At 52.5% G+C, this 26,344-nt stretch overlaps 2 protein-coding genes across 2 annotated transcripts in view; both read right to left on the bottom strand.

Moving 5' to 3' along the window:
• Window positions 1–9,287: 9,287 nt before the first annotated feature.
• The window catches only part of CX3CL1 (C-X3-C motif chemokine ligand 1), a 42,202-nt gene continuing 25,145 nt past the window's right edge, over window positions 9,288–26,344 (bottom strand). Inside the window, exon 2 of the transcript XR_016350490.1 lies at window positions 9,288–9,405. The gene's annotated coding sequence lies outside the window, so the exon portion shown is untranslated. The remainder of the gene's footprint in view (window positions 9,406–26,344) is intronic.
• Window positions 19,863–23,158, bottom strand: LOC142831091 (C-C motif chemokine 17-like). The gene is made up of 3 exons (XM_075940364.2): window positions 22,152–23,158; window positions 20,817–20,931; window positions 19,863–20,273 (listed from the first exon to the last, which is right to left on the bottom strand). The coding sequence occupies exons 1-3, from the start codon at window positions 22,333–22,335 to the stop codon at window positions 20,153–20,155; spliced, it is 420 nt and encodes a 139-aa protein (XP_075796479.1). The 5' UTR covers window positions 22,336–23,158; the 3' UTR covers window positions 19,863–20,152.

Here is a 26,344-nt window from a genome sequence, read left to right as displayed (position 1 = left end):
CTGGGGTCAGTTGGGGAAATCTCGCTCCCCTGGGGTACAGAGTCCCCAGAGGGGTCCGAGGCTGGAGGTCAAAGCAGTGAGGCAGGAGAGAAACCTAGAAGGAAAACTTTATTATGCATGCATGCAGGCTGACAGCTACCAGAGTGAGCAGCAGCAGCCCTAAGAGACATTTTGAGGGATCCTTTATACAGTATGCTCAGACAGTTTAGTTGTTGATTGTTTTCTTTAACATATCAAAGTCTCAGCAGAAGTACTCAGGGGGTATGTCTACATTACAGCGCTAATTCGAACTAACTTAATTCGAATTAGTGAATTCGAACTAAGCTAATTCAAACTAATGCATCTAGACTAAAAAATTAGTTTGAATTAGCGTTTTGCTAATTTGAACTAGCATGTCCACACTGAGTGGACCCTGAACCGGGGTTAAGGCTGGCCGGAAGCAGTGCCGGCAGGGCATCAGATTAGGACTTAGAGTGTGGAGCTGCTGCCTCAGGCTAGCCGAGGTCTGTGCTTAAAGGGACCCGACCCCCATCCCGGACAGACAGTTCTCAGGGGTTCCCCGCTTGCAAAGCAGTCCTGGCTTGGAGTGCCCTGAGTGCCCACACTCGGCACATCACAGCACTCGGCCATCAGCCCGGCTGCACTTGCCGCAGGCTGCCATCCGGGGGGGGGGGGGTCAATCAAGGGGCTTCAGGAGAGCTTCCACCCCAAGAAGCCTGCAGAGCCAGCCCAGTCCTCCCCATTGGGGGCTTATACCCCATTCCTCCCTCACCTCCTTCCACTTACCCCTCCCTAGCCCCTCTTCCTGATGTACAAAATAAAGGACACGTGTGTTCAAAAATAGAAACTCTCTTTATTGAACAAAACTGGGGGAGACTGGGAAAAGGAGGTGGGAGAAGGGAAGAGAGAGGGTGGGAGAGGGGAGGGCAACTAAAATGATCAGGGGTTTGGAACAGGTCCCATATGAAGAGAGGCTAAAGAGACTGGGACTTTTCAGTTAGAAAAGAGGAGATGGAGGGGGGATATGATAGAGGTCTATAAAACCATGAGTGGTGTGGAGAGGGTGCATGAAGAAAAGTTCTTCATTAGTTCCCATAATAGAAGGACTAGAGGACACCAAAGGAAAGGAATGGGTAGCAGGCTTCAAACTAGTAACAGAAAGTTCTTCTTCACAAAGCAAATAGTCAACCTGTGGAACTCCTTGCTGCAGGAGGCTGTGAAGGCTAGAACTAGAACAGAGTTTAAAGAGAAGCTAGATAAAGTCATAGAGGTTGGGTCCATGGAGTGCTATTAGCTAGGGGGTAGAAATGGTGTCTCTGGCCTCTGTTTGTGGAAGGCTGGAGATGGATGGCACGAGACAAATGGCTTGGTCATTGTCTTCGGTCCATCCCCTCCAGGGTCCCTAGTGTTGGCCGCTGTCGGCAGACAGGCTACTGGGCTAGATGGACCTTTGGTCTGACCCAGTACGGCCATTCTAAGCTCAGGGCTCAGGGTCGGGAGTCTCAGTGGACCACCTTGATTTTCATGCACACCTGCTCCTGGGTGGCCAGGCTGGCAGCTATCCTGCCCTAGACGGCCACTTTCCTGTGCCTACTGCGGAGGTCGTGGATGAGGTCCATGATGTCCGCACTAGACCAGGCGGGAGCCCACCTCTTGCGGCCCCAGGCAAGCTCCCAGGAGCCGCCAGCCTGGTCCCGGGAAGAGGCGGAGGGCTGGGTGGCTGCAGATGGCTGGTTCGTGCCGTGCCAGGTGCAGGGTCTGCTAGCTGGGTGCTGGCAGGCTTGCACCTGGCATGGGCACCGTAGCCAGCCCGTGCCCCTTTAAGGGCTCCGGGGCCGGGAGGGGGGCAGATGAGTTTCCCTGGTGGTGTCCAGTGTGGCTACCAGGGCACGCTGGGAAGGGCTAGCTTCCCACTAGTTCGAATTAAGTGGCTACACAGCCCTTAATTCGAACTAGCTAATTCGAACTAGGCATTAGTCCTCGTACAATGAGGTTTACCTAGTTCGAATTAAGCACTCTGCTATTTTGAATTAAGTTCGAACTAGCGGAGCGCTAGTGTAGCGCCTATCAAAGTTAATTCGAACTAATGTCTGTTACTTCGAATTAACTTTGTAGTGTAGACATACCCTGAGAGGTTTCTGTTCACACCAGAAGTGCTAGAAGTACATTTTACAGTACAAAGGCACACGATAACCTGAGTGAGGGGTCTACAAGGCAAACTGTGACAAAGATAAGAGTTTACATGACGAACTGTGACAGACTAGGAGTCTCCAGGAAGTTGAGATCAGAGGCATTGTAAGGGTCTTGATCAGAGTTAAGATGATGTCTCTCTGTTACACGGAGACAGGCCTGGAAAACTTTTAACCCTTCCAGCAGTTTTCTTTTAGAGTTTTGATTGCCTGCACAGTCCCCCCTTAGACACAACTGGAGTTATTTGATTTTTCTCCCACAGGTCCTTAACAGAACCTCTCCGTCAGGGCCTCCGGATGTGCACCCCGGCCTAGTGTGCCTGTTGGATGGCAGCTGTCTGCAGCCCCTTGGAGGGTTGTGCCTAATTTGCAAAAAATGGCCGACTCAAGCATTTTGCCGACCCCCTTGCAGGAGGCATAAGGGATCTGTCGAAAAAGGCTTTCTTTCCCCACAGATCCCCCTCTAGAATGCTGCTTTTTGCCGACAAAGTGCTGAGTCGGCAAAACACTGAATCAGCAAAACGTGGCGGCCATTTTTATGGAAAATAGGCGTGGGATATTTAAATCCCTGCCTCATTTGCAGTGCCTACAGAGGGACGCAGTCTAGATATACCCCAAGAGAAAAGCTGTGGCGTCCAAAAAAGCAGGGCAACCACAGCAGGCACTGCGAGGGCTTTGCAGTCCCGCCCAGAGGTAGCAAGCGCACAGCAGGAGCAGAGACACGGCTGCCCGGCGGGGTCCCTTTCAGCGCGTGTCTCTGCAAGGCTCCGGTGCCAGCACTCGGAAGCAGCTGGTGACCTAAAGCCCTGGCTGAAGTGGTTCTGGGTGGCCTGTTATGCAAGACTCCTGTGTTTTCAGCAGTGCCCGGGCGAGCAAGGCGCTTTCCAGAACACAAGGGGAAGTGGCTCCTGTCCCAAGGAGCAAGGAGGCTAAGTCCCAAGAAGATAAATCAGGAAGGGAACAACTGAAGAGATTTTACATAGAAATTAAGCAGATTTCACTTCAGTGAAAGCAGAAGTGCTGAAATCACAACATCTGTTTTGAAGCAGTGTTTGGTCCAGGCAGCCGGTTCCCCTTTCTTGGGTGAGGGGGAGAGCGAACCTTGGACCAGGATCCTTTAAACAGTGATAAATCCAGAGCGACCCTATGGAGTCTATGGAAAGGAGATCAGAATCCCTCAGCACTTCCTGATATTGCGCACGTTGTTCTGAGTTCTGGGCTCACGTCTACCTGTGCAGCCAGAGAAGCTAACGCGGAGCGGCCTGGGCAACCAAGCGCTGAGTTTGCCTCGGTATTTCCCTGCAGAACCCTACGACAAGCTCTCCTGCCTCCTGCCGTGACGGCCAAGCAGAGAAATGGTGTTGGAAAGCCAAGTGGGTTCACGCGTTCGCTCTTCGCGCCATCTCTCTGTTCCCCCTGGGCTGCCTCCACTCCCCAGAGCCACGCACCTCCCTGCTGCAGATTACCCCAAGGGGCCGGGCAGGGAGTCGACACACACACCCAGCTCAGGGACTCTCCCTCTGAACAAAGAGTTTAGTCGCTCACCTGATACCTCCCCAACCTCCCCAGGGTGGCCGCCTTCTTCCGCCCTCCGGCAGGTCAGCCGCCCCCGGGGGATTGCCTCCCTTCCCTGCTCCCTGCATCAGCTTTCCTTTCCCAACCCGCCCTCCCCCCCGAGACCCAACTCCTCTCAGTTCTCTGACAGAGGGGCCCTTGTCTGCAACTCCCTGGGCCCTATTCTCAGGCCCACCACTGCCCCGTGGTACCCGCCGGCTCCGCCACACTTCCCCCGGAGCAGGGCAAATACTGGAGCAATACGGAGCGGACGTAGGAACTTTATGCCACTTCTCTCCTGGGTGGGGGCTGAAGAAACGTGAACAAGCGTCGTTCTAGCTGCTGCAATAGCGGCCGGGCTGCCGGGCACAGGTTAGAGCAGCCCTGAGACCTGCAGCCGATGGCAGGGGTCACGGTGCCTCCAGGGCTGTGCAAGGCAGAGCTGTGTGAGGCAGGGCTGTGCAAGGCAGGGCTGTGCAAGCCAGTGCTAAAAGAGGTTGGGCTGCATGAGATAGGGCTGTGCGAGGTAGGGCTGTGAGAGGAAGGGCTGTGCAAGGTAGGGCAGTGCGAGGCAGGGCTGTGCGAGGCAGGGCAGTGCGAGGCAGGGCTGTGCAAGGTAGGGTGGTGGGAGGCAGGGCTGTGCAAGGCAGGGCTGTGCAAGCCAGTGCTAAAAGAGGTTGGGCTGCATGAGATAGGGCTGTGCAAGGTAGGGCTCTGAGAGGCAGCACCGTGGGAGTCAAGGTTGTGCGAGGCAGGGTTGTGCGAGGCAGTGCTATAAGAGGCAGGGCTGTGTGAGTCAGGGCTGTGCTAGGCAGAGCTGTATGAGGAAGGGCTCTTCAAGGCAGGACTGTGCAAGGCAGCACTGTGTGAGGTAGGGATGTGCGAGGCAGTGCTATAGGAGGCAGAGCTGTGCGAGTCAGGGCTCTGCAAGGTAGGGCCGTGCGAGGCAGTGCTATAGGAGGCAGAGCTGTGCAAGGCAGGGCAGTGTGAGGCAGGGCTGTGCGAGGCAGGGTTGTGCGAGGCAGCGCTATGCGAGGCAGGGCTGTGCAAGGTAGGGCAGTGGGAGGCAGGACTGTGCGAGGCAGGGCAGTGCGAGGCAGGGCTGTGCGAGGAAGGGTGGTGGGAGGCAGGGCTGTGCGAGGCAGGGCAGTGCGAGGTAGGGCTGTGCGAGGCAGGGCTGTGCAAGGTAGGGGGGTGGGAGGCAGGGCTATGCGAGGCAGGGCAGTGCAAGGTAGGGCTGTGCGAGGCAGGGCTGTGCGAGGTAGGGCTGTGCGAGGCAGGGCTGTGCAAGGTAGGGCGGTGGGAGGCAGGACTGTGCGAGGCAGGGCAGTGCGAGGCAGGGCTGTGCGAGGTAGGGTGGTGGGAGGCAGGGCTGTGCGAGGCAGGGCAGTGCGAGGTAGGGCTGTGCGAGGCAGGGCTGTGCAAGGTAGGGGGGTGGGAGGCAGGGCTATGTGAGGTAGGGCTGTGCGAGGCAGGGCTGTGCGAGGCAGGGCAGTGCGAGGCAGGGCAGTGCAAAGCAGGGCAGTGCGAGGCAGGGCTGTACAAGGTAGGGTGGTATGAGGCAGGGCAGTGCAAGGCAGGGCAGTGCGAGGTAGGGCTGTGCGAGGCAGGGCTGTGCGAGGCAGGGCTGTGTGAGGCAGGGCAGTGCGAGGCAGGGCAGTGCGAGGCAGTGCTATACAAGGCAGGGCTGTGCAAGCCAGGCAGATAGAAAGAAGGCCAAACCAGAAGGGAGTAGCAAAGGTCAATTTGGAACATTCCTCTTTCTGATCCATCTCTCTCAGTCGGGTGCTACCCAGAAGCAGCAGGGAAGTGACACTGAGCCACACCCGGCCTTGGCCAGGCTCCGCTCCGTGTTGTCTTCTTTGGAGAATGCTGAAGTACGTGGTCAGCAGCTCTCGCTTCCTCGGACGCTCACCAGACAAGGCAGGAAGTTTTTCTTCACTTCCTGAGATCAGGGACCACTGGCGGCCATGTCTGTGGTGCCCGTTTGCCTGTGGGAGAAGCTGAGCCCAAGCAGCACGTAGAGCCCCTGTTGCCATCTCTCCTGACTCGCTCTCTGCCTCTCCCCAGCCCACGTAGAATCCCCCTCTCCTAGGGCCCCAGTCTCCTGGGCCACGCTCAGCCAGAGCCCTGCTGCAGCCCCTTGCTCCAGTTCCACTCCAGCTGCTCCTTCCTTCACATGGAGAGAGCTCTGGGAATTCCTGGGGCCTGAGGGACCCCACTGAGCTTCCCCCCATCTCCCGTCTTATGCTGGGCTGGTGGCAGAGTGTCTCTGCTGTGATATCATCTCCCCTCAGAGCTTCACTCCCCTGCTCAGACCCACCCTCCTGCACTAAAGGGGTCTCCTGCTTGCTGCACTGCAGGCTCCCCTCAGACAGTACACCCCGTGGGGCAGAGAGCACACCAGCCTGCTCTTTTTAGGGACACCGGCAGAACGGAGGGTGCAAATATAACTGCCCCTTGGTGGATTTGAACCTGAGACTTCGTTTTTTGAGGAGTTCAGGATCTGTTGAAAAATGTTCCAGGTGTCGGCAGAACCAGGTCTAAACCGCAGTTTCAGTTTCAAAATGGCAAGCTGCACATGCTGGTGACACTGAAACACCCCCCGAAACCCAATCTGTGGGGCATTTATTCTGAGTGCCTGGAGAATGCTGGGGCCTGGGAAAGGCCGCCCAGGTAGCGCTGTCCTGCGCCGGGGAAGTGGGCAGAGCCTGGCTAGCCAAGTGGGACAGAGGGGATAGCGGGTGTCCAGCTTGGAACATGGGTCTCGCTTGCAGAGGAAGGCAGGCAACATACAATATGATGGGGGCTAATTTAGGTACAACTACTCAAGAGACAGATCTTGGTGTCATTGTGGGTAGTTCTCTGAAAACATCCACTCGGTGTGCAGTGACAGTCAAAAAAGCAGATAGAATGCTAGGAATCATTCCAAAAAAGGGCAGCAAAAATGATGAGAGGTTTCGAACGGGTCCGATATGAAGAGAGATTGAAAAGACTTGGACTTTTCAGTTTAGAAAAGAGGAGACTAAGGGGGGATATGATAGAGGTGTATAAAATCATGACTGGTGTGGAAAAAGTGAATAAGGAAAAGTTGTTTACTTATTCCCACCATATAAGAACTAGGAGTCACCAAATGAAAGTAATAAAACAGCAGGTTTAAAACAAACCAAAGGAAGTTTTTCTTCACTCGGCGCACAGTCAACCTCACGTGAGGATTATCTGTTGTGTTCCCACCCTCTGGTGTATCTAGTATTGGCCACTGTCGGAAGACAAAGCACTGAGCTAGATGGACCGTTGGTCTGACCCCGTCTGGCCGTTCTTATGTTCTTTATGTAACAGGTGTGAAGTCTGCAGGAGCACATGTAGCAGGTGGATGTCCCCTAGCCATGTGCACTGAGCCCCATGCAGAAAAGAGCTGCCCCTCTCTGGAAACAGCAGCATGCTTCAAGATTTAAAGGGGCAGCACAAAGCAATCAAAGCCATTGCAGTCACCAAGGGCATGTCTACGCAGCAGGGCTGAAGTGGAAATAAGCGATGCACTTGAATTGCATCCATTGTGTCGCTTCATTCGGCTTTTGGTGCTGTCTACACAGCAGGGAGTCTGAGTTAGAGCAATTTTCCTCCCACTTCCCTTATGCCTCATAAAATGAGGGTTACAGGAGGCAGAGTAAGAAGTTCTCCAGCTCGACGTTATTCCAACATTATGTTAAAATATTGCTTGTTGTGTCGATGCGCACTACGTTATTTTGGAATAATGTTTTGCATGTCGACACAGAATGCAGCCATTTCAAAATACATTTGAAATAACGGGCTTGTTAAGCTGGCTTCTATAACCCTCCTTGTACAAGGAGGAAGGGAAGAGCGCTCTGTTTCCCAGTAAGTGCTGTGCAGACGTGCCCAAAGCTGAAATAAGCTATTTGGACGTAAGCTACGCAGTTAGTGTAGCTCAAGTTCCGTAGCTCCTATTGCTTTTCACCATGCTGTGCGGACGTGCCCTAAGCTATCCACTGGCATTCCAAATGTAAAGCGCTATCTACGTGCAGAGGGTTATGAGTTGGGTCATTATAGTTTCCTGGAACTCTCCTCTCTGTCTTATGCCCCTTCCCAAATAGCACCTGCGTCTACAAGATGCAATTGCCAGCTAAGTCACATGCTTCTCCACAGAATAATCTTGCTTGTCGGCTGAGGGTGCTGGAAGATCCAGCGTAAGCTCCTATTCTTTCTGTCTTACCAGTGAAATCTCCAAGAGAGATGCCAAGGACCAGCACTGTGCGAGGCAGGGCTGTGCGAGGCAGGGCTGTGCGAGGCAGGGCTGTGTGAGGCAGGGCTGTGCGAGGCAGTCAGATGGAAAGAAGGCTAAAACAGAATGGAATTGCACAGGTCAATTTGGAAGCTTCCTCTTTTGCACAGTTGCAGAAGAAATGGTGCTTGAGGGGATGGATCCTGAGGGGCACTTGTCTGTGTCAACTACCAAAGCCCGAGGACAAACAGGATTATGGGATTCACTTCAATACAGAGCCGATAGGGATAATGTAGTTTATTAAGCTTCCTACTCCACTGCTACTTCACGTCACCGTGTACACTCTAGCAAGCGACAGCATTGCAATGCATAAAGTAAAAGGCTCTTTGGAATGGTTACGCCTCTTCTGCCACGGGGAGTCCCGATCCTGAGATGCCTCACATCAGGGCCGCAGGAACTACCTAGTTCGAGCCCCGTGTAGCCGCGCTGCACGGGGTTCGAAGCAGCGGGGATTTAAAAATGGCGGCTCCCCGCTTATGCTAATGAAGCCCGGGAAATTCAAATCCCGGGCTTCATTAGCAAGTGCGGTATGCATACATTACCCCGCTAGTTCGAACTAGCGGGGTAGTGTAGACATACCCTCACACACTTGGGCTGTGTCTAGACTACAACGATTTATCGGAAAAAGGTATGCAAATTGTGCTCCGCAATTCGCGAACCTTTTTCCGATAGTTTTTTTGAAAGAGGCTTTTCCAAAATCTGGCTCATCTACACTGGGCCTAATTTTGGAAAAGCCTTCTCTTTTGGAAGAGCCCTTCTTCCTCGTGCACTGAGGAAGACAGGCCTTCCGAGAAAGAGTGGAAGAGAAGTCGTGATCTCAGGACGCAGCGGAGTTTTTTTGGGACACCTCCCGGAAAAATCTCGCAGTGTAGACGTAGCCTTGGTGTAGTTCAGTGTCCCATGTAGTGTCGCTTAAACCACTGACAGGGAGAGCTAAGAACAAGTGAGCACCACAGCCTACGCTGGCTTTATAGCTCAAGCTGCAGAGGCTCCCACACAGAAGTCCCAGGCTCAAACTCCTCCGCTCCCCCTTCCCTCCCCAGTGGCAGTTACATATACAGGACCTAACACAATGGGGCTCTAATCTCATTTGAGGATTGTCGGTAGTTTCCAGAATGTGCTTTGCACCAAAACAAGGGTCTTTGCGGGATTTGGGCCTATTTATTCTCAGAGTTGTAAATTAAATTAATCCTTTCTGAATTCAGTATTTTAAAAGCACCACATGGTGGGAAAGGACTTTCATGACAGCAGCTTTAGGACATGATGGTTCATTCTTCTTGTAGGACTTCAGCAGTGCCTGGGGTATTCTTTTTGAAAATTTGGTACATTTATATTTCCACGGCACGTGTGCTCTGGGTTGTGCTACTGCAAAAAAAAAAAAGTATGAACTCATGCTCCGGAAGTAATGAAGCTGCAAACAATCGCCTTTCTCCTCCAAAGCATGCCTCCAAATTGGGCAATCTTCAGCTGAAAAGTGCCGATCCATGAGTAGTTAATGCCTCGATAGCTCTCATTACTGTATAGTTTTGACAGGTGCCCTGCCTCTAGCCCTGCTCCTCCCATGGTGGGCCCCTCCCCAACCCATCCCCTCTCATGGGTCCCATTCCTAACCCCGCCTGACTAAAAAGAAAGGTAGTGTCAGAGAAAAGAAATAGAATGAAACAGGAAAAAGGGGAGAGAGAGAAATCAAGGAAAATTGAATGAGAGAGGCAGTCTTATCCAGCACAAAAGAACCCCCCTTCCCCTCCCAGTTCTGCCCCTAAGCCCAACCCCAGACCTCCCCACAACCTGCACACAGTGTCCATCGTGGATCACACAAGGCGTCCTTCCCCACCAGCACCCAGCAGTGGGAATGGTAGGAGGTGAGAAGGAGAGCCCTAAGAACTGGCCCTCTCTTTAGGTGCATCCAATAGATTTTCAGCTCCACCCTTTACAAGGGATCAATAGAATGTAGCGGGCAATCCCCGGTGGGTGCTGATTAGACACAAAGCGATGTTTTCTGTTTCGGAGACAGGCTCATAAGAAAAGAGCTGCCCAATGAACGTATGTCCTCATGTATAAAAGCTTGTTTTTTTTGCAACGGGTAGTTTTAAGGGTGGGCAATACAACCCTATGGCTGGTCTCAAGATTCGTACAGACGCCGAGGAAACTGAATGCATTTGCAATGCCTGGAGGGCTACTCCGCTGTCTCGTATCCATTATTCAAGACCCAAATTCTTTAATCAAGCACTGCTGTTTGCCAGTTGTCAGGGCAGTTCCCCACTCTGGCACTCTGAGTGCAGAAGGTGGGGGCCCGCAAGAGACCTTAAATACCTTGCCTCTATAGGCTCTGCTTTGACAAACTCCCCAGAGTCACAGATTCACTGACTTATGGAGGGGTAGCTCCCACCACCAAGTGAAACAAAAGAAAACCCCCTTCTCCTTGAACCCAGGCAGAAAACACTTGGACTTCTTTCCGGAGGGGGGGGGGGTTACCTCAAGCTGCTTTAGCACAAGAGTTTGAAAAACAAAAAGAAATCAAAACAGTCTCTAGTAGCTGACCTCTTAGTCTGAGGCAGGCAGACACATACGCGCAGACTGACCTCCTGTTTCTTTCCAGGACACAAGAATCAAGTCATTGCCTTAAAAAAGGTGATTTTATTAACAAAACAAAAAGATATACTTAAGAAGGCATCCTTGGATTCTAGGTCTTACAGAGCAACTGAGTAAAACAAATGGAAACACCAAGGAGGACATCTCTGGGTATGCTCTTAGATAGTGGACCGTGGAGGGAAGGCAGAGATTCCCACAGAGACATTTAACCAGCAGGAGGCAGTGAGCAGCACGAACAGGGGCTGGAAGTCTTCTGAGGAGCAAGGGGCAGCAGGAGAAAAGCGCTTCTCTTTGCAGCTACCCCCTGCTCCTCTGAAACCTTCCAGCCAATGTTCCTGCTGCTGGCCCCCACCCAGTGAGTGGCGGGTGCCTGGGGGAGGAGGCTGGCACAGCTGCCCACAGCAGGAGGGAGTGGCTGGGGGCTGGAGAGCCCGCAAGCTGCACAGCCGGCAGGAAAAAGCCGCACTTTGAAGTGGGAAAGCGCCGCTTCTCGCCGGCAGCTGGCTGCGTGGCTGCACTGCCCCCTCCCCTGAGTCCTCCTGCCCTGTCCTGCTGCGCTGCTGTTGGCTGCCGCTGGCGAGTGGCTGCTGCCTGCGGGCGAGGGGGAGGAGCAGCCCGGGGGCGAAGAGCCCGGGGCAGGGGTGGAGGAGGGCGCTCAGGTGGAGGATAGAACTGTGCCTCTCCCCCTCACCTGCAGAAGGAGCACATGTAGCTACACCCCTGCTCTTTCAGACATTTTTAATGTGCCTAAAAATCAAGGTCAGTTTTTTAGCAACAGTGAAGCGATACTACGAGTGCGACTGTCAAACACACACAAAAATGAAGGAGAGGCAAAAAGACGAAGCTAAGCACAAAGACAGTTTCTCATCTCATTTTAAAAATCTTGAAGTATTAAAACAGAGGATATTCACCAGAAAGTACGGGTGAGGAAACATCTCAATTATCTGAAGACTTGCCTAGTTGTGGGGATACCACGACAACTGAAAAAGTTGAACAAGTGGACTCTGAAGTAGCAATGGAACTACAAAATATTGGTAATTTTCATAGAATCATAGAACTGGAAGAGACCTCAGAAGGTCATCAAGTCCTGCCCCCTGCCATAGGCAGGTCCAATCCCAACAAAATCAACCCAGTCAGGGTTTTGTCAAGCCGAGACTTGAACATCTCTAGGGATGGAGACTCCACTACTTCCCTAGGTAACCCATTCTAGTGCTTCACCACTCTCATAGTGAAATAGTTTTTCCTAATAGCCAACCTGGACCTCTCCCACCACAACTTGAGACCATTGCTCCTTGTTCTGCCACCAGCCACCACTGCGAACAGCCTTTCTCCAGCCTCTTTGGAACTTCCCTTCAAATCCTCAAATGCTTCCCTTCAAATCCCCCCTCACTCTTCTCTTCTGCAGACTAAACAGACCCAAATCCCTCAGGGTATGTCTACACTACCCCGCTAGTTCGAACTAGCGGGGTAATGTATGCATACCGCACTTGCTAATGAAGCCCGGGATTTGAATTTCCCGGGCTTCATTAGCATAAGCGGGGAGCCGCCATTTTTAAATCCCCGCTGCTTCGAACCCCGTGTAGCGCGGCTACACGGGGCTCGAACTAGGTAGTTCGGACTAGGGTCCTATTCCGAACTACCGTTACTCCTCGTGAAACGAGGTGTACCGGTAGTTCGGAATAGGCACCCTAGTCCGAACTACCTAGTTCGAGCCCCGTGTAGCCGCGCTACACGGGGTTCGAAGCAGCGGGGATTTAAAAATGGCGGCTCCCCGCTTATGCTAATGAAGCCCGGGAAATTCAAATCCCGGGCTTCATTAGCAAGTGCGGTATGCATACATTACCCTCCTAGTTCGAACTAGGAGGGTAGTGTAGACATACCCTCAGTCTCTCCTCATAGGTCATATGCTCGAGCCCCCTCATCATTTTCGTTGCCCTCTGCTGGACCCTCTCCAATGCGTCCACATCCTTTTTGTAGTGGGGGACCTAGAACTGGACACAATACTCCAGATGTGGCCTCACCAGAGCTGAATAAAGGGGAATAATCACATCTCTGGATCTGCTGGCAATGCTCCTCCTAATGCATTAGCCTTTAGCCTTTTAGGCTACAAGGACACACTGTTGACTCATATCCAGCTTCTCATCCACTCTAATCCCCAGGTCCTTTTCTGCAGAACTGCTACTTAGCTGGTTGGTCCCCAGCCTGTAAAAATGCTTGGGATTCTTCCGTCCCAAGTGCAGGACTCTGCACTTGTCCTTGTTGAACCTCGTCTGATTTCTTTTGGTCCAATCCTCCAATTTGTCTAAATCACTCTGGACCCTATTTCTGCCCTCAAATGTATCTACCTCTCCCCCTAGCTTAGTGTCATCTGCAAACTTGCAATCCATCCCCTCATCCAGGTCATTAATAAAGATGTTGAACAAAACTGGCTCTAGAACCGATCCTTGGGGTACTCCATTAGAAACCGACCGCCATCCTGACATCGAGCCGTTTATCACTGCTCGCTGGGCCTGGCCTTCTAGCTAGCTTTCTATCCATCTTACCATCCATTTATCCAATCCACATTCCCTTAACTTGCTGGCAAGAATATTGTGGGAGACCATATCAAAAGCCTTGCTAAAGTCAAGGTACATCACATCCACTGACTTTCTCATGTCCACAGAGCCAGTTACCTCATCATAGAAGCTAATCAGATTGGTCGGGCATGACTTGCCCTTTGTGAATCCATGCTGACTATTCTTGATCACTTTCCCCACTTCCAAGTGCCTCAAAATAGATTCCTTAAGGATCCCTTCCATGATTTTTCCAGCAACTGAGGTAAGACTGACTGGCCTATAGTTCCCTGGATCGTCCTTCTTCCCTTTTTTGAAGATGGGCACTACATTTGCCTTTTTCCAATCATCCGGGATTTCTCCCGATCTCCACGACTTTTCAAAGATAATGGCCAAAGGCTCCTCAATGACATTTGCCAACTCCCTCAGTACCCTCGGATGCATTAAGTCCGGACCCATGGATCAGTGTATGTTTAGCTTTTCTAAATAGTTCCTAACCTGTTCTTTCTCCACCAAGGGCTGTCCATCTTCATCCCGTCTTGTGTCACTTAGCGCATTGGTCTGGCCTTATCAGTCAACAGGCTAGTCGACTAGTTTCTCCCCCACACTTCCCTCTGCCTCTATCAGAAAGAGGCAGTGAGGCGGGGGCACTGCTTGGAGCCTGGAGCTAGACCCTGGGCTCAATGTGGTGCTGCCGCTTTGAAATGCCATGTGCAGCCTGGGGCCAGCGGCAAAGACAGAGGCAAAGAAAGCATTGAGTACTTCAGCTTTCCCCACATCATCTGTCACTAGGTTACCTCCCTCATCCACTAGGGGCCTCACACCCTCTCTGATCACCTTCTTCTTGTTAACATGCCTGTAGAAACCTTTCTTGTTATCCTTCACATCCTTCACCAGTTGAATTCCACTTGCGCTTTCGCCTTCCTGATAACCCCCCGGCATTCTCGAGCTATACATTTAAACCCCTCCCTGGTCATTTGTCCAAGTTTCCACTCTTTCTAAGCTCCCTTTCTGTGCTTAAGATCACCAAGGATTTCCCCTGTAAGGATCTCCTACCATGTTTGCTTCTCTTGCTACGCGTCGGGATGGTTTCTTTCTGTGCCTTCAATTAAGGCTTCTTTAAAATACTTCCAGCTGTCCTGGACTCCTTTCCCCTTCATGTTAGCATCCCCTGGGATTCTCCCCATCAGGTCTCTGAGGGAGTCAAAGTCTGCTTTCTGAAGTCCAAGGTGTGTATTTTGCTACTCTCTTTTCTTCCTTTGGTCAGGATCCTGAAATCTACTATCTCATGATCACTGCTTCCCAGGTTGTCGCCCACCTCTACTTCCCCTATTAGTTCCTCCCTGTTTGTGAGCAGAAGGTCAAGCTGCGCACGGCTCCTGGTCGGATCCTTCAGCACTTGTACCAAGAAGTTATCCCCACCATTCTCCAAAAACTTCCTGGATTGCCTGTGTACTGCCGTATTGGTCTCCCAACAGATGTCAGGGTGATTAAAGTCCCCCACGAGAACCAGGGCCTGTGATCCAGAAGCTTCTCTCAGTTGTCCGAAGAAAGCCTCATCTACCTCATCCACCTGATTCGGTGGCCTGTTGTAGACACCAACCACAACATCAATGCTGTTGTTTGCACCTCTAAACTTAAGCCATAGAATCTCAGCAGACAGAATCTCAGCAGTATCTCCCTCTATATACTGGAGTTCTGAGCAGTCATAGTGCTCTCTTACATATAGTGCAACTCCTCCTCCTTTTCTCCCCTGCCTGTTCTTCCTGAAAAGTTTATACCCTTCTACTACAGCGCTCCAGTCATGCGAGTCATCCCACCAAGTCTCTGTTATCCCAATTAAATCATATTTCTTGGTCTGGGCCAGGGCCTCCAGTTCTTCCTGTTTGTTGCCCAGGCTTCTCGCATTGGTGTACAAACACCTCAGATAACCTCCTTTGTTGCTCGTTCCTCTTTTCATTTTTTCCCACTTTCCCACTCACCACAGGGTTTTGGTCACCATCCCCCAACGAACCTAGTTTAAAGCCCTCCTCGCTAGGTTTGCAAGCCTGCCCGCGAAGATACTCCTTCCTCTCTGTTAGGTGGATCCCATCTCTTCCTAACAATCCTTGCGCCCGGAACAGAGTCCCATGGTTGAAGAAACCAAAGTCCTCTCTCCAACACCACCTGCGCAACTACGCATTTACTTCCTCAATTCGACGATCCCTGCCCAGTCCTTTCCCTTCAACAGGAAGGATGCACGAGAACACCACTTGCGCTCCAAATTCTTTGATCCTTCTTCCCAATGCTACGTAATCCACAGTAACCCGCTCAAGGTCATTCTCGGCCTTATCGTTAGTTCCCAAGTGGAGAAGCAGGAAGGGGTAGCGAGATCCGAAGGTTTGATCAGCTTGGTAAGCCTCTCAGTCACGTCCTGAATGTGAGCTCTCGGTAAGCAGCACACCTCTCGAGATTCCAGGTCCAGCGGCAGATGGATGGCTCAGTCACTCTTAGGAGGGAGTCCCCGACCACCACCATCAGTCGTCTTCTTTTGGGGGTGATGGTTGTGGAACCTCATCCCTAGGACTACGCATCCCATGCCTTCCTGTAGATGGTGTTCCCTTCCGGTTTTTTCCTTGTGAGGGCCCTTCCAAAGCATTCACAATCTCAGTGCCTGTGGAGAGAGCCTGACGGGGCATTGTCTCAACGACCTGACTACATGCCTACTGCTTCAGAGAGACTTTAACACAAGACTTCAAAGAGAAGCCTCTGAACTGTCATTCATGCTTAACTTTGACACTTTACGTATGGGCCTTAACAAAGATGCTAATTATCTTACCCATTACAAAGATAGCTTCCCCAATTATCACATCTAATATCATTATCTCATAGACACTCACCTCCCCCCTTATTCCCCCTCTGTTCTAAAATCTGATTTGTCTATTTTATATGTGTGCACTTTTTTGATTGTATCCCTTTGGTATATATGGTCATGCCAATTTTCTTCCACTATTTGATCTGAGGAAGTGGGTCTGGCCCACGAAAGCTCATCACCTAATAAACCATCTTGTTAGTCTTTAAAGTGCTGCATAGTCCTGTCTTTTGTTTCATCCCCTTTTTTTAGCTGCCCAGTGCTAAACTGAGAACTGGCTTTGATCAGAAAACCCAGCACGTGCCTTTTGGCTAAAGGCTCCTCTGAAATGTTACCTCCCCTTTCACGTTGAGCCCTAAACATCTTAGCGCTTGAAATAACCTGAGCGCGGGAGAGACAGGCATGAAAAGGCAGCCAGGAGTAGAAGGCACAAAGCAAGCAGCCAGTGAGACTTCCCTATGCCTGCTAACCCCCATTACCAGCATTGTTTACTAAGCTCCAGTCAATGACCCTTGTGCGTGTGCACAGAAGACAACAGGACTGCGGCACAAGTGGCATGGGGACTGTCATGAATAGGATCTGCTGAGGAGAGTCTGACTTACCCGGAGAGTGAGGAAATGGTTAAGCAACTCTGGAGATGCACTTGAAGGAGGGGGCTTCGGGCATTCAGCCAATGAAATGCCAGGTAGGAACTTTGAAATGCCAGAGGATTTTTTGTGTCTCTTCCTTTGGTTTTAGATCAGAGCAGTTATTCCCCAGGTAGCAGGAGAGAAGGGCTCTCCCAGGAATGGACTCCTTGAACTGTGTAAGTAGGGAAAAGTTTAGATCGTCCCTCGGGTTTTACTGTTTTCCTTGTTTGGGGGATGGAAACACCCCGTCACATACTGTGCTTGCAACAATAGTCTTGTTTTGATAATAAAAGAGTTTTCTTGTTGTTTTGAGTAACTGGTGTTGGTTGATTTCTGTGTCCTTACACCGAAGTGACTAAGTTACCTGGGAGGAGCAGAGTCCCATTCCTCTCTGCAGATTACCTCTGTTTCTCTTCCCAACTCCAAGCAAAATGGAGGTTGCGGGTAGGGGGAGAGTTTTGCCTCAGGGAGGGGATTCCAAGAGATCTCTTCCTGGGAAAGGGCTTTTTTTATTATTTACACCTGGTGGGGGCAGCGACCAATTGTCTTTCTTTTGGGTCCCAGGGAAACTGGGACCAGATAAGTTTGTCTCTGAGAGTTACAGAGACAGGTTCTTACGGAGTTTATTCTGCTAGCCGGCCCCCATAGCCACACTCAAAGTGCCAGGTTGTGGAACTGAGCCATGACGGGGACCATAAGTGAACCTGCTGGCCCTTTAGTGCTGCCAATGAGGCGGAAGGAGCAAAAAGCCCAGCTTGATCCTCAGAGTCCAGGCTCAGTTTACAGGTCGGTCGGCTGGGAAACACACCTGTGTTTGTAACTGCAGCTGAGCCCATGTAACAGTGGATCCCTGCCATGGCAAACATGGACCCTTTACCAGGCTAGTTTCACAGGTGCCTCTCAGACTGGAAATGCCCCACCAACTGGAAAGGGACGAATCCGACTCCGGAGGAGCCCTGGAGGTTTTGAAGTAAAAAGTGAAAGTTAACACGTGACCTGGGAATTCGTACATGGCAGGTAACTTCTCCGCTTCTAAGGCACTTTGTCAATGGGGCTTAAGCCAGCTGCCTGTGAACACTGGTCCTCACGCAGTCGGGTGGGGCCAGCCAGTGAGTGGGAGGCGGCTGGAGCAGAAAGGGTGCCTGGAATGTAGTGTGAAAGCGGAGTCAAAGGGAAGCATTAAGCAGTTCCCTTCCCTGCTGTGTATTGGCCCTGGGGAATCACATTCCCATCAGCTCAGCATTGCTTCTGTCTCCTCTCCATGGCCACATGCAAAGGCCAACAACACAGAGCCCTTGGCAGAGGCTGCTGGCTTGGAGTATGAGCTGCGGGGGAGTTTGGAAAGACTTTCTGCAGCTGGAGGCCAATGGCGCGACGGGCCCTGCAGGGCGGGAGAGCGGCTGGTGTCAGTCGGCCTGCGGGGCCGTGGAATGGGAATGGGCTGCTGTGCTGGAGACAGGCCAGACGTGGGCAGCAGAGGCTCAGCAATGGCAAACGAACTGCTACTGGGCAAAGTTAGGAAAAGCCGCCTCTGCCCATGTTGGGACTGAACCATCAGCACAGGGAAGAGCCCGACCCCTCAGAGTGTGCCCACTGGTTTGTTCCAGCCCCTGGCAGCTGCCTTCATTTGCTGAGGTGTCCTGTGTTTGGAGCAGCTCAGGGAACCCGCAGCTCCTCAGCAGGGGACACTGGCCGACGTGTACCCCGCATCTGGCCCCTCTCCTGAGGGGATAAGTGCAGCCCGGCCCTGGTGCAATCGTGCGGCTCCGTCGTTTGCTAGGCCCCATGAGGAGAGCTCCCCCGCAGAATCGCTTGCTATCAGGGCCCTGCAGCCAGCCAGCACGCCTATCTAGGTTGGCCACTTGCCTCTCCATCCAAACTGTGCTGTCCACAGGGGGATAAACTCAGGGCTACTCTAGGGATGGGGAGGGGTGTGCAAAATGGGAGAGGCATGCAAATATAGCCCCGCCCATCGTGACTTACACAAGGCCTCCCCCACAACCTCATGCCCCGGAATGTTTCCGGAGCCTCCTTTGGATGCTGGGATCACTCCAAGCACTTTTCCCTTTCTGAGAGCTGCAAACAGCCCAGGCCTTTTACATGGCTCCATGAACAACCAGAGCCGTGGTGCTGGAACAATACTGGGACTGGGCTTGCTGAGCTGCACCCCAGGGCCGGTTAAGGCATGGGCTAGCTGGGAAGCTGCCCCTTATAGCTGCCATCACACCCCGCACACCCGGCTACCAGGCTGCAGCAGCTCGCACCAGCTACCCTGCACCGACCGGGGCAGGGGACCCATTAACCTCCGCAGCGCTGGCCAGCAGCGCCCCTCCCCCCATGGCCACAGGCCCTGGGCTGCACACCAGCGGTGGTAGCTGGGCTGGGCCGGGCCAGGCCAGGCACGCGCGTCCTGCTGCCACCACCTCTGTGCGCCCTCCAGCATGTGTTGGGCGGGGGCAGGGCCACGCATGCGCCCTCCCCCAACCAGGGGCACAATTAAACTGTCTTTCCGGGGCACCAAAATGGCTCGTTCCAGCCCTGCTGTACCCAGGGATCCTGGAGCCTGCTACCCTACAGCTGTGGTTGTACACCTGGGGGTTCCCCCTGCTCCGCTGAACTCCTGACCCTCCAAACCTCTATGCAGCCTCCTGGAGAGAAATGGCAGCCCCTCCGTTGTGCGGAGGCATATGGGGTGCCAAGGGGTGCAGCGGAGGGGCAGGGAGGGAAATCTGCGGGACAGACCTATCAGGAAAATGGCCCGGCCGTGGCAGTGCAGTCACATGTGGGGAGGACACATCCCTGGCCCTGTCTAAAGATTGCGCTAAACTCCGAGGCACCATGTTTGCAGACAGGTGCCAGAGCTGAGAAGCTGGAAGCCAGGCAGCCTCCCACTGCTCTGGAGTTTCCCCTCGTCAAACACCTCTCGGGCAGGGAACCAGTTGCCATGTGCCATGAGGAATTGCCTTTGGTTGGGTGGTGCCTTATAAAAGAAATTCCTACCCTGGGCCAGCCCTCTACCGGCCTCCTTCGCTGTGCACGAGTGTCCCCCCCGCCCCACCGCGGAAGCTAGAAGGTCACCAGAAAGGAGTCCCCCGCCTCTGCCCCTCTATGTCCCCACTTTCTGATTGTGGGTCTTTCAGTGAATCAGCAAACTGTAGCCCTAGGAGCCGTTAATACCAACCCGTGAGGATCATGAACAGTCACCAACACTGAGAGGGTAGCAATGGAGCTTTAATATCTGTGCGCCTGTAACAGCTTGTGGCTGTTCTTGCAAGGACAAGAAGATTCTGAAACACAACCTCTGCGGCTGTCCTGCCCAGAGTGTCTTCCTCTACATGCACACGGCTAGCTCGCGCTCTCACAGCTGAGCTGTTTGTCCATCTGTCAGTGTTGCAACAAGAACAGTCCAGTGAGGTAGGTGGAATGAAGAAATGAGCAGAGATTGCAGAAAGTAGCAGGCTCTGCCGGGGCTTTGGGTGGAGCATTTATCTGCGATGCGCTGACTGTGATTTTTGTTTCTTCTTTGCCTCCAAGCGGCTGATTGCTCTCTTCACCCAAAGCTTTGAGGGATCAGCACAGACCTTGCGGTCAGCACGGGTCTCCAACCTGCAAACGGAAAAGCAAGGGAGTCAGTAAGGAGGGGCACCTTTGTATTGGTATTTGGAAACATCTTGCCCTTTCGTTTTCTTGCACCAGTTTCCCGCACCCTTGTCTGCCTTGTGCATTTAGACTGAAAACTCTTTGGGCCTGGACTGTATTTTATATACATCCCTACCGCACCCAGCAATTTGGGCCCTGATCTACACTGGGGCCTTTTGCTCAGTTGTAATACAAAATATTATCCATAAGTGTGACACCGCTCATGCAGATAGCTCATCCTCTCCAATCCTGCTAGGCTATTTGCGCCTATAACACCCTGCTCCAAGCCTAATGACCCTTCTCACTACTGGAGATTGCCCGCTCCTGCACTGTGTATAAAGAAAACCTCCCATACATAGGGGCAGAGCCTGACTTCATGGCCGTCAGTCACCTCTGTGACTTGATGTGACAACTGGCATCTCAGGCTGACACCTTCTCTGACTTGCTGGTGAGGGGCACCATAACGGGGTAGTGGGAGAATCAGCCCTGGAGGGAATGGATGCTACTTACACGACAGCTTGTAAGTGGCAGTCGCTGGAAGTCCTGTAGAAATCCACCAGTTTAGTGAACTGAATTGGGCCAGTCACGTAATCAAAGCAGCATTCCTTGGGAGTGTCAGGTCTCGCTGTGGAAGAGAAAGCTGGTGAACACCAAACTCTGTGTTCCTGGACTTTCTCAAGGTCTCTGCTCTCCCTTTCAGTCGCCTCTGAAAACTGCATTAAGACTGAGAACTGTGGCTGATATTCAACCCCATCCCCCCAGCCCACCCATTACCTTCCAGGGATGGGGATTCCCAGGCTAACATGCAGGTACCGCGCACAATTAAGTTTCAGAGTGTCTGACCGCACAAAGCTGTAGCTGGGAACACACCTGCCATGGGGTCCTTCCCTGGTGTCGCTCTGGGGTGCACTGTGGCTACAATGAATTTCATAGCTACCCTGAGTTAGAGCTCAGCTCTGGCCAGGCTTTTCCAAAGTGCCTTATGATTTCAGGTGTCTCCGGTTGTGGGTGCACAACCTGACATGCCCTCAAGAGACCTGATTTTCAGAAATTGCTGAGCACCAGTCATCTGAAAATTAGGCCTCTTTAAAATGACTCTTTTGGTGTTCCCAGAATTTTAAGTATCCAAACTAACTTCTCGCTTTGGAAAATGTGGGACAAAAACTTCTGCTTCAAAAAAACCCCAGCTTTGTATTGCTTAAACTAAGGGAGACTCCCCATTAACTGTCAGCAGTATGGGACACCTAGCACATGGTTGAATAACTCTAATTACATCCTGTAGGGGGCAGTGGTACAAATAATCTGTCGCCATTACATGATAAGGCCAGAAATAAATCTGCTGGTGTGTGTTAGTCTGGCTTTCTCTCCCTGTACTCTCCAGTACTTAAGGTCCCTTCTATGAAAGTCAGAATTCTGAGTCTGTCCTGTCACAGTTACCTGACCTGGGAATGATCAGAAGGTGACAGCAGGATTATGGCAATCAAATGGGGGACTAGTGGCAAGAGGAGATGAACCCTTAAACACAGATCCTATTTACCGACAAACCTCATTAGAAAAGAGAAGGAATAAAAACTTAACCCTCTCCAGCCCTGCCAGAAGTGGGCGCAGTTTCTATTGACTCTGGAGAGCGGGACCAGCTCAGTTCAGCACGGAATTGTGCCTTTTCCAGTTGTCTCCAGGGTGGTTTCCATAACCCTCCCAACAGCCCCTGCTGCAATTCCAGACACTCGGGGCTAGAACCTTGGCCGATGTAAAGGGACATCGCGCCGTAGATTTCAGTGGAACTTCTCCTGTTACACCAGCTCAGGAGCTGAGCGCGGCTCCCATCCCAAGGGTCCTACTTACCTGTTGCATATCGATACGAAACGGCCAGGAGGAAGGTGGCCAGCAGAGCTGTCCTCAGGCTGATCATGGTGTGGAGTGGAGTGGGCTTTCTGCTCTGCTCCGCTCTTCTCCTGCTGGCTGGGAAGTTAGATCTGAGCGGCCACACCAGGCAATTTATTCTGTCTGTGCAGCCCACACAAGCCATGGTTCAGAGAATTTCCCCAGAGTTCATGAGAAAAACCAACCCAGGAAGCAGGGCGAGATTCCACAAAATGTATCTGATTTTAACTCACGAGGAAGGACCCCCGGGAACAGCACTGGAAAAGAGAACACATCACTTCTGCATTCGCAGGAAACTAGCTAGTGAGCTCAGCCAGCCTGGCTTCCGACCGCTACGGCTACCTCTCGCGGGGTGGCCACCACAGAGACTCCCAGTCCCAGAATGTGTTCTGCAGCGCCCGGCCCTTTCCTGCACAGGTCAGCGACTTTAGATCCTGTAAGGGGACAGTATCCACGCTGTGCTCCTTGAAAGAGAGTTACCGCCCAGCCCAGTTTACACATTCCTATGGAGTCAGAAAACACAGATTATTTAACTACAAAGTAAGAGGTTTGAACTCAGCACAAGGTGTTAAAACCTTGGCCACATGCTTCCAGCAACAGGGCTGATCACAGTTCAGGTCAGGATCTCTCCCAGCGTCACATGGACACTTCCTTTGTCATCTTAGGTGGAAAAGAAAGAAATATTGATGGGCCATTTCCTCTGAGGGGGGGTTGGGTCCTCTTCTTTGCCGCACAATGGCCACTTGCCCAGTGACTGGCCATCAGCTTCGACACCTGGCTAGAGCGTGTCCAGTGTCTTTGAGAAACAGGCTTGTTCATTCCCCACTTGCCCACATGTCAGCAATGGCTCCAGCCTCTCTCCCTGTCCTTACCCGTAAGGGTGCTACATGCATTGCACCGTATTATTGGGCAGGGAATTCAAATGACACCTCCCAAGGCAGATTTTGTACAATGACGTGCAGGGTGTGGACAAGGGGTGCATCCAGTCCAGCCTGGGAGGCAGTGCCCTAGGGTGTGTCTAGACTACATGCCTCCTTCGACGGAGGCATGTAGATTAGCCAGATCGGAAGAGGGAAATGAAGCCGCGATTAAAATAATCGCGGCTTCATTTAAATTTAAATGGCTGCCCCGATCTGCCGATCAGCTGTTTGTCGGCAGATCGGGGGAGTCTGGACGCGATGCCCCGACAAAGAAGCCTTTCTTCATCGACACAGGTAAGCCTCGTGAAACCAGGTTTACCTGTGTCGATGAAGAAAGGCTTCTTTGTCGGCGCATCGCGTCCAGACTGCCCCGATCTGCCGACAAACAGCTGATCGGCAGATCGGGGCAGCCATTTAAATTTAAATGAAGCCGCGATTATTTTAATCGCGGCTTCATTTCCCTCTTCCGATCTGGCTAATCTACATGCCTCCGTCGAAGGAGGCATGTAGTCTAGACACACCCCTAGGGAGCAGGCTGTGACCAGGAGAGGGCTGCTCGGGATGGTGAATTTATTGTATTAAATATGACTATAGGAGGCTAATTTGCTTGAGTTGATACTGTGAATTCGGGAATCGAATCCTCCATTTTTATTGTATTTGATCTGATCAATAGGGGTCGCAGTTTCATTCCTCCTGGGAGCAATGGTTGCGCTTAGCCTAAACGAAATGAATATACGTGTATTGGTGCTTTGTATTGGATATGGACACTCATTACAGTCTTATCATTCACATCAGCTGTGAGTGTCTGCAGTCCACAGCAGAACCTAGGCCTAAGCTGGCTTCCTTCTTCTCTGGGAAGGCCTCCTGCATTTGGGAAGGGTTCCCAAGACACATGGATCTTGGTTCCTCTAGGGAGGCCAATGACCCGGTCACCATCTCTCTCAATGTCATCCGCAGGATGCTGTAGGGGCGTGTCACTGCCTGCTGCTCAGACCCCGCCCCTTCCTGGATCGATACGGAAAGTCGAGAGGAACGGGGGTTCCTGTCTGGCAGAAAGTGCCTCTCTGCCTGGGACACCTCCCCGGAAGCATGCGCAGCTCCGGCAGTGACGACACAACCCCACCTGATCACCCACTGCCACGTCTGCCATTCCTGACCAAGCTGGCTGCAAAGTGAGCCCAGAGCCCTCTGCTAGCTCATCTCCCCGCAGCTCCCGTACCGGAAGAGAAGCGTCTGAGTGCTGGTCCTTGGTGCAGTCCAGGCTTTGCTCCTGATTTCTGTGTTTTGTCTTCAGTCCATTGGCTCACAAGCCTTCTTGGCTGGAAGAACTTGGAAGAAGCAGAAACAGAAGTGGAAGCACTACGGTGCACCTGTCTGTGACCACAGGGCTTGGGTTTGTATGGCCCGCTAGGGCAGAGCCAAGCACCCTGGCTTTATTCCATGCACTAAGGGCTTGTCTTTGCACTCAGCAATTCTCCCATCAGCATAGTTAATCCAGCCTCCCCAAGAGGCTACCCACTCGGAGGTGGAACCCCAAGCCTAGGGGACCAGCCCCAGCCCCACTTTAAACTCTTGTCCCATCAGCCACTGGGCTCCTTGTAAACTCTGGGATGGATTCTCCGGACTGCTCTTGGATTGTTCTAAATCCTGATCTGGTATCTGGAGGGGATAATCCGCAGGCATTGCAAGGGTCCTTCCAGACAAGAGATCTCGCATCCTGCACCCCACTCCCAGCCTCTTGCTTCCCTTGCCTTCCTGCACTTTACATCTGATCTAGTGACCTGACGACCTACCGCCAAGTGCCTTTTGCTGGCCCGAGGTTGAAAAGCTCTCTGCTAGCAAGAGTCAAGGAAGTCTCAGACTGAGCTGAGCATGGGTGGTTGTACAGGAGAGGACCCACGCTGGAGGTCAGGAAGACCTTTTAACCTCTCCTGTCAGTTTGTACAATCAACGGGGAGGGAGGAGCCAGAGCGTATTGACCCTTATTACTGAAGCCGGTGGTGCTAGAGACGGAATACCAGCGCAGGGAGATCAAAACTCTTCTGCTGTGGAAATGCCTAGCTTGCCGTGTGCCCGACAGGTGCAGAGAGTGGGACGTGCTGAGCAGGGGTCACTGGGATGAGTTTTGAAAGGGGCTCTGTTAAAAAGCTTTCACTGCTTTGCTCTGCAGCAAAGGACACACTCGGAGACAAGGATCCTCAAAGGCCGCCTGAAGAAGAGGGACCAAATTTACTGAAGTACTCTTCAGAACATAGAACAGCTATTCTGGGTCAGATCAAAGGGCCTCCTAGCACAGCAGTGGCCAATGCCAGGTGCCCCAGAGCGAATGAACAGAACAGGTTGAAGTGATCTGTCCTCTGTGACCCATTTCAAGCTTCTGACACACAGGGTGTGTCTAGACTACATGGCTCCAACGACTGAGCAATGTAGTCTAGACACACCCACAGAGGCTACGGGCACCACTCCTGCCTAGTCTGGCTAATTGCCATTGACGGATCACTGGAGTTCTCTGACTCTTTTTTGAACCCTGTTAAAGACCTGGCCTTCACAATATCCTCTGGCAAGGAGTTCCACAGGTAAGGGAAATACTTGCTTTTCTTTGTTTCAAACCTGCTGCCTACTAACTGCAGTTGGGGACCCCTAGTGCTTATGCAATGCGAGGGAGTTTATACCACTCCTTTATTTACATGCAGGTTTTGATACAGCACCCTTCACCATGGTATCTGAACAAACACACATAGGGCACATCTAGACTCCGCAGGCCAGGCTGCGGAGGGGCGAGCCCAGGGCCGTTTTGGCTCTCGTGGGGGAGGTGTGTGGCCAGACCCTCTGCGGGGGTAAATCTGTGGTTCCCCTGAAGCCCGTGGGCAACCTCACTTGTCACCTGCTGAGGGTGTGGCCCATTGCTCCTTGGAAGCAGGCCCAGCTCTGCTCCCCACTCCCAGCCCCCTCCCTCAGCATCCCCGCCCCCCCCCCCCCCCCCCCGTCGCCCCCCACGCGGCCCAGCGATCGGGCAGCTCCGTGGGAGCATTGTTCTCCCTGGGCTGCACAAGCTCCCACCGATTCCTCTTTGCAGAGCCAGGCAAGTTGATTTGCAGCCCCCAGGGTGGAGGAAGTCCCCGCGCTGGCTGGAGTTTCCTTGTCAGCTGAATGGGCCTTTGGAGAAAGGAGAGTCCCAGGGAGGGGGCGGCTGGGTGGGATGCCAGTGGCGAGAGGACAGGACCAGGGAGCACG

Source organism: Pelodiscus sinensis, chromosome 12, assembly GCF_052426305.1.
Source record: "Pelodiscus sinensis isolate ZL-2025 chromosome 12, ASM5242630v1, whole genome shotgun sequence".
NCBI classification, from domain to species: domain Eukaryota; kingdom Metazoa; phylum Chordata; order Testudines; family Trionychidae; genus Pelodiscus; species Pelodiscus sinensis.
This window is presented reverse-complemented; position numbering and strand designations above follow the sequence as displayed.

What these genes read in the sequence shown, in the direction of transcription:
- LOC142831091 (XM_075940364.2), bottom strand. Translation starts at nt 22,335, where the DNA reads ATGGCTTGTGTGGGCTGCACAGACAGAATAAATTGCCTGGTGTGGCCG. An exon ending in TTCGTATCGATATGCAACAG is followed by an intron (nt 20,932 to 22,151) that starts GTAAGTAGGACC and finishes TCTCTTCCACAG; the next exon opens with CGAGACCTGACACTCCCAAG. An exon ending in TGCCACTTACAAGCTGTCGT is followed by an intron (nt 20,274 to 20,816) that starts GTAAGTAGCATC and finishes TTCCGTTTGCAG; the next exon opens with GTTGGAGACCCGTGCTGACC.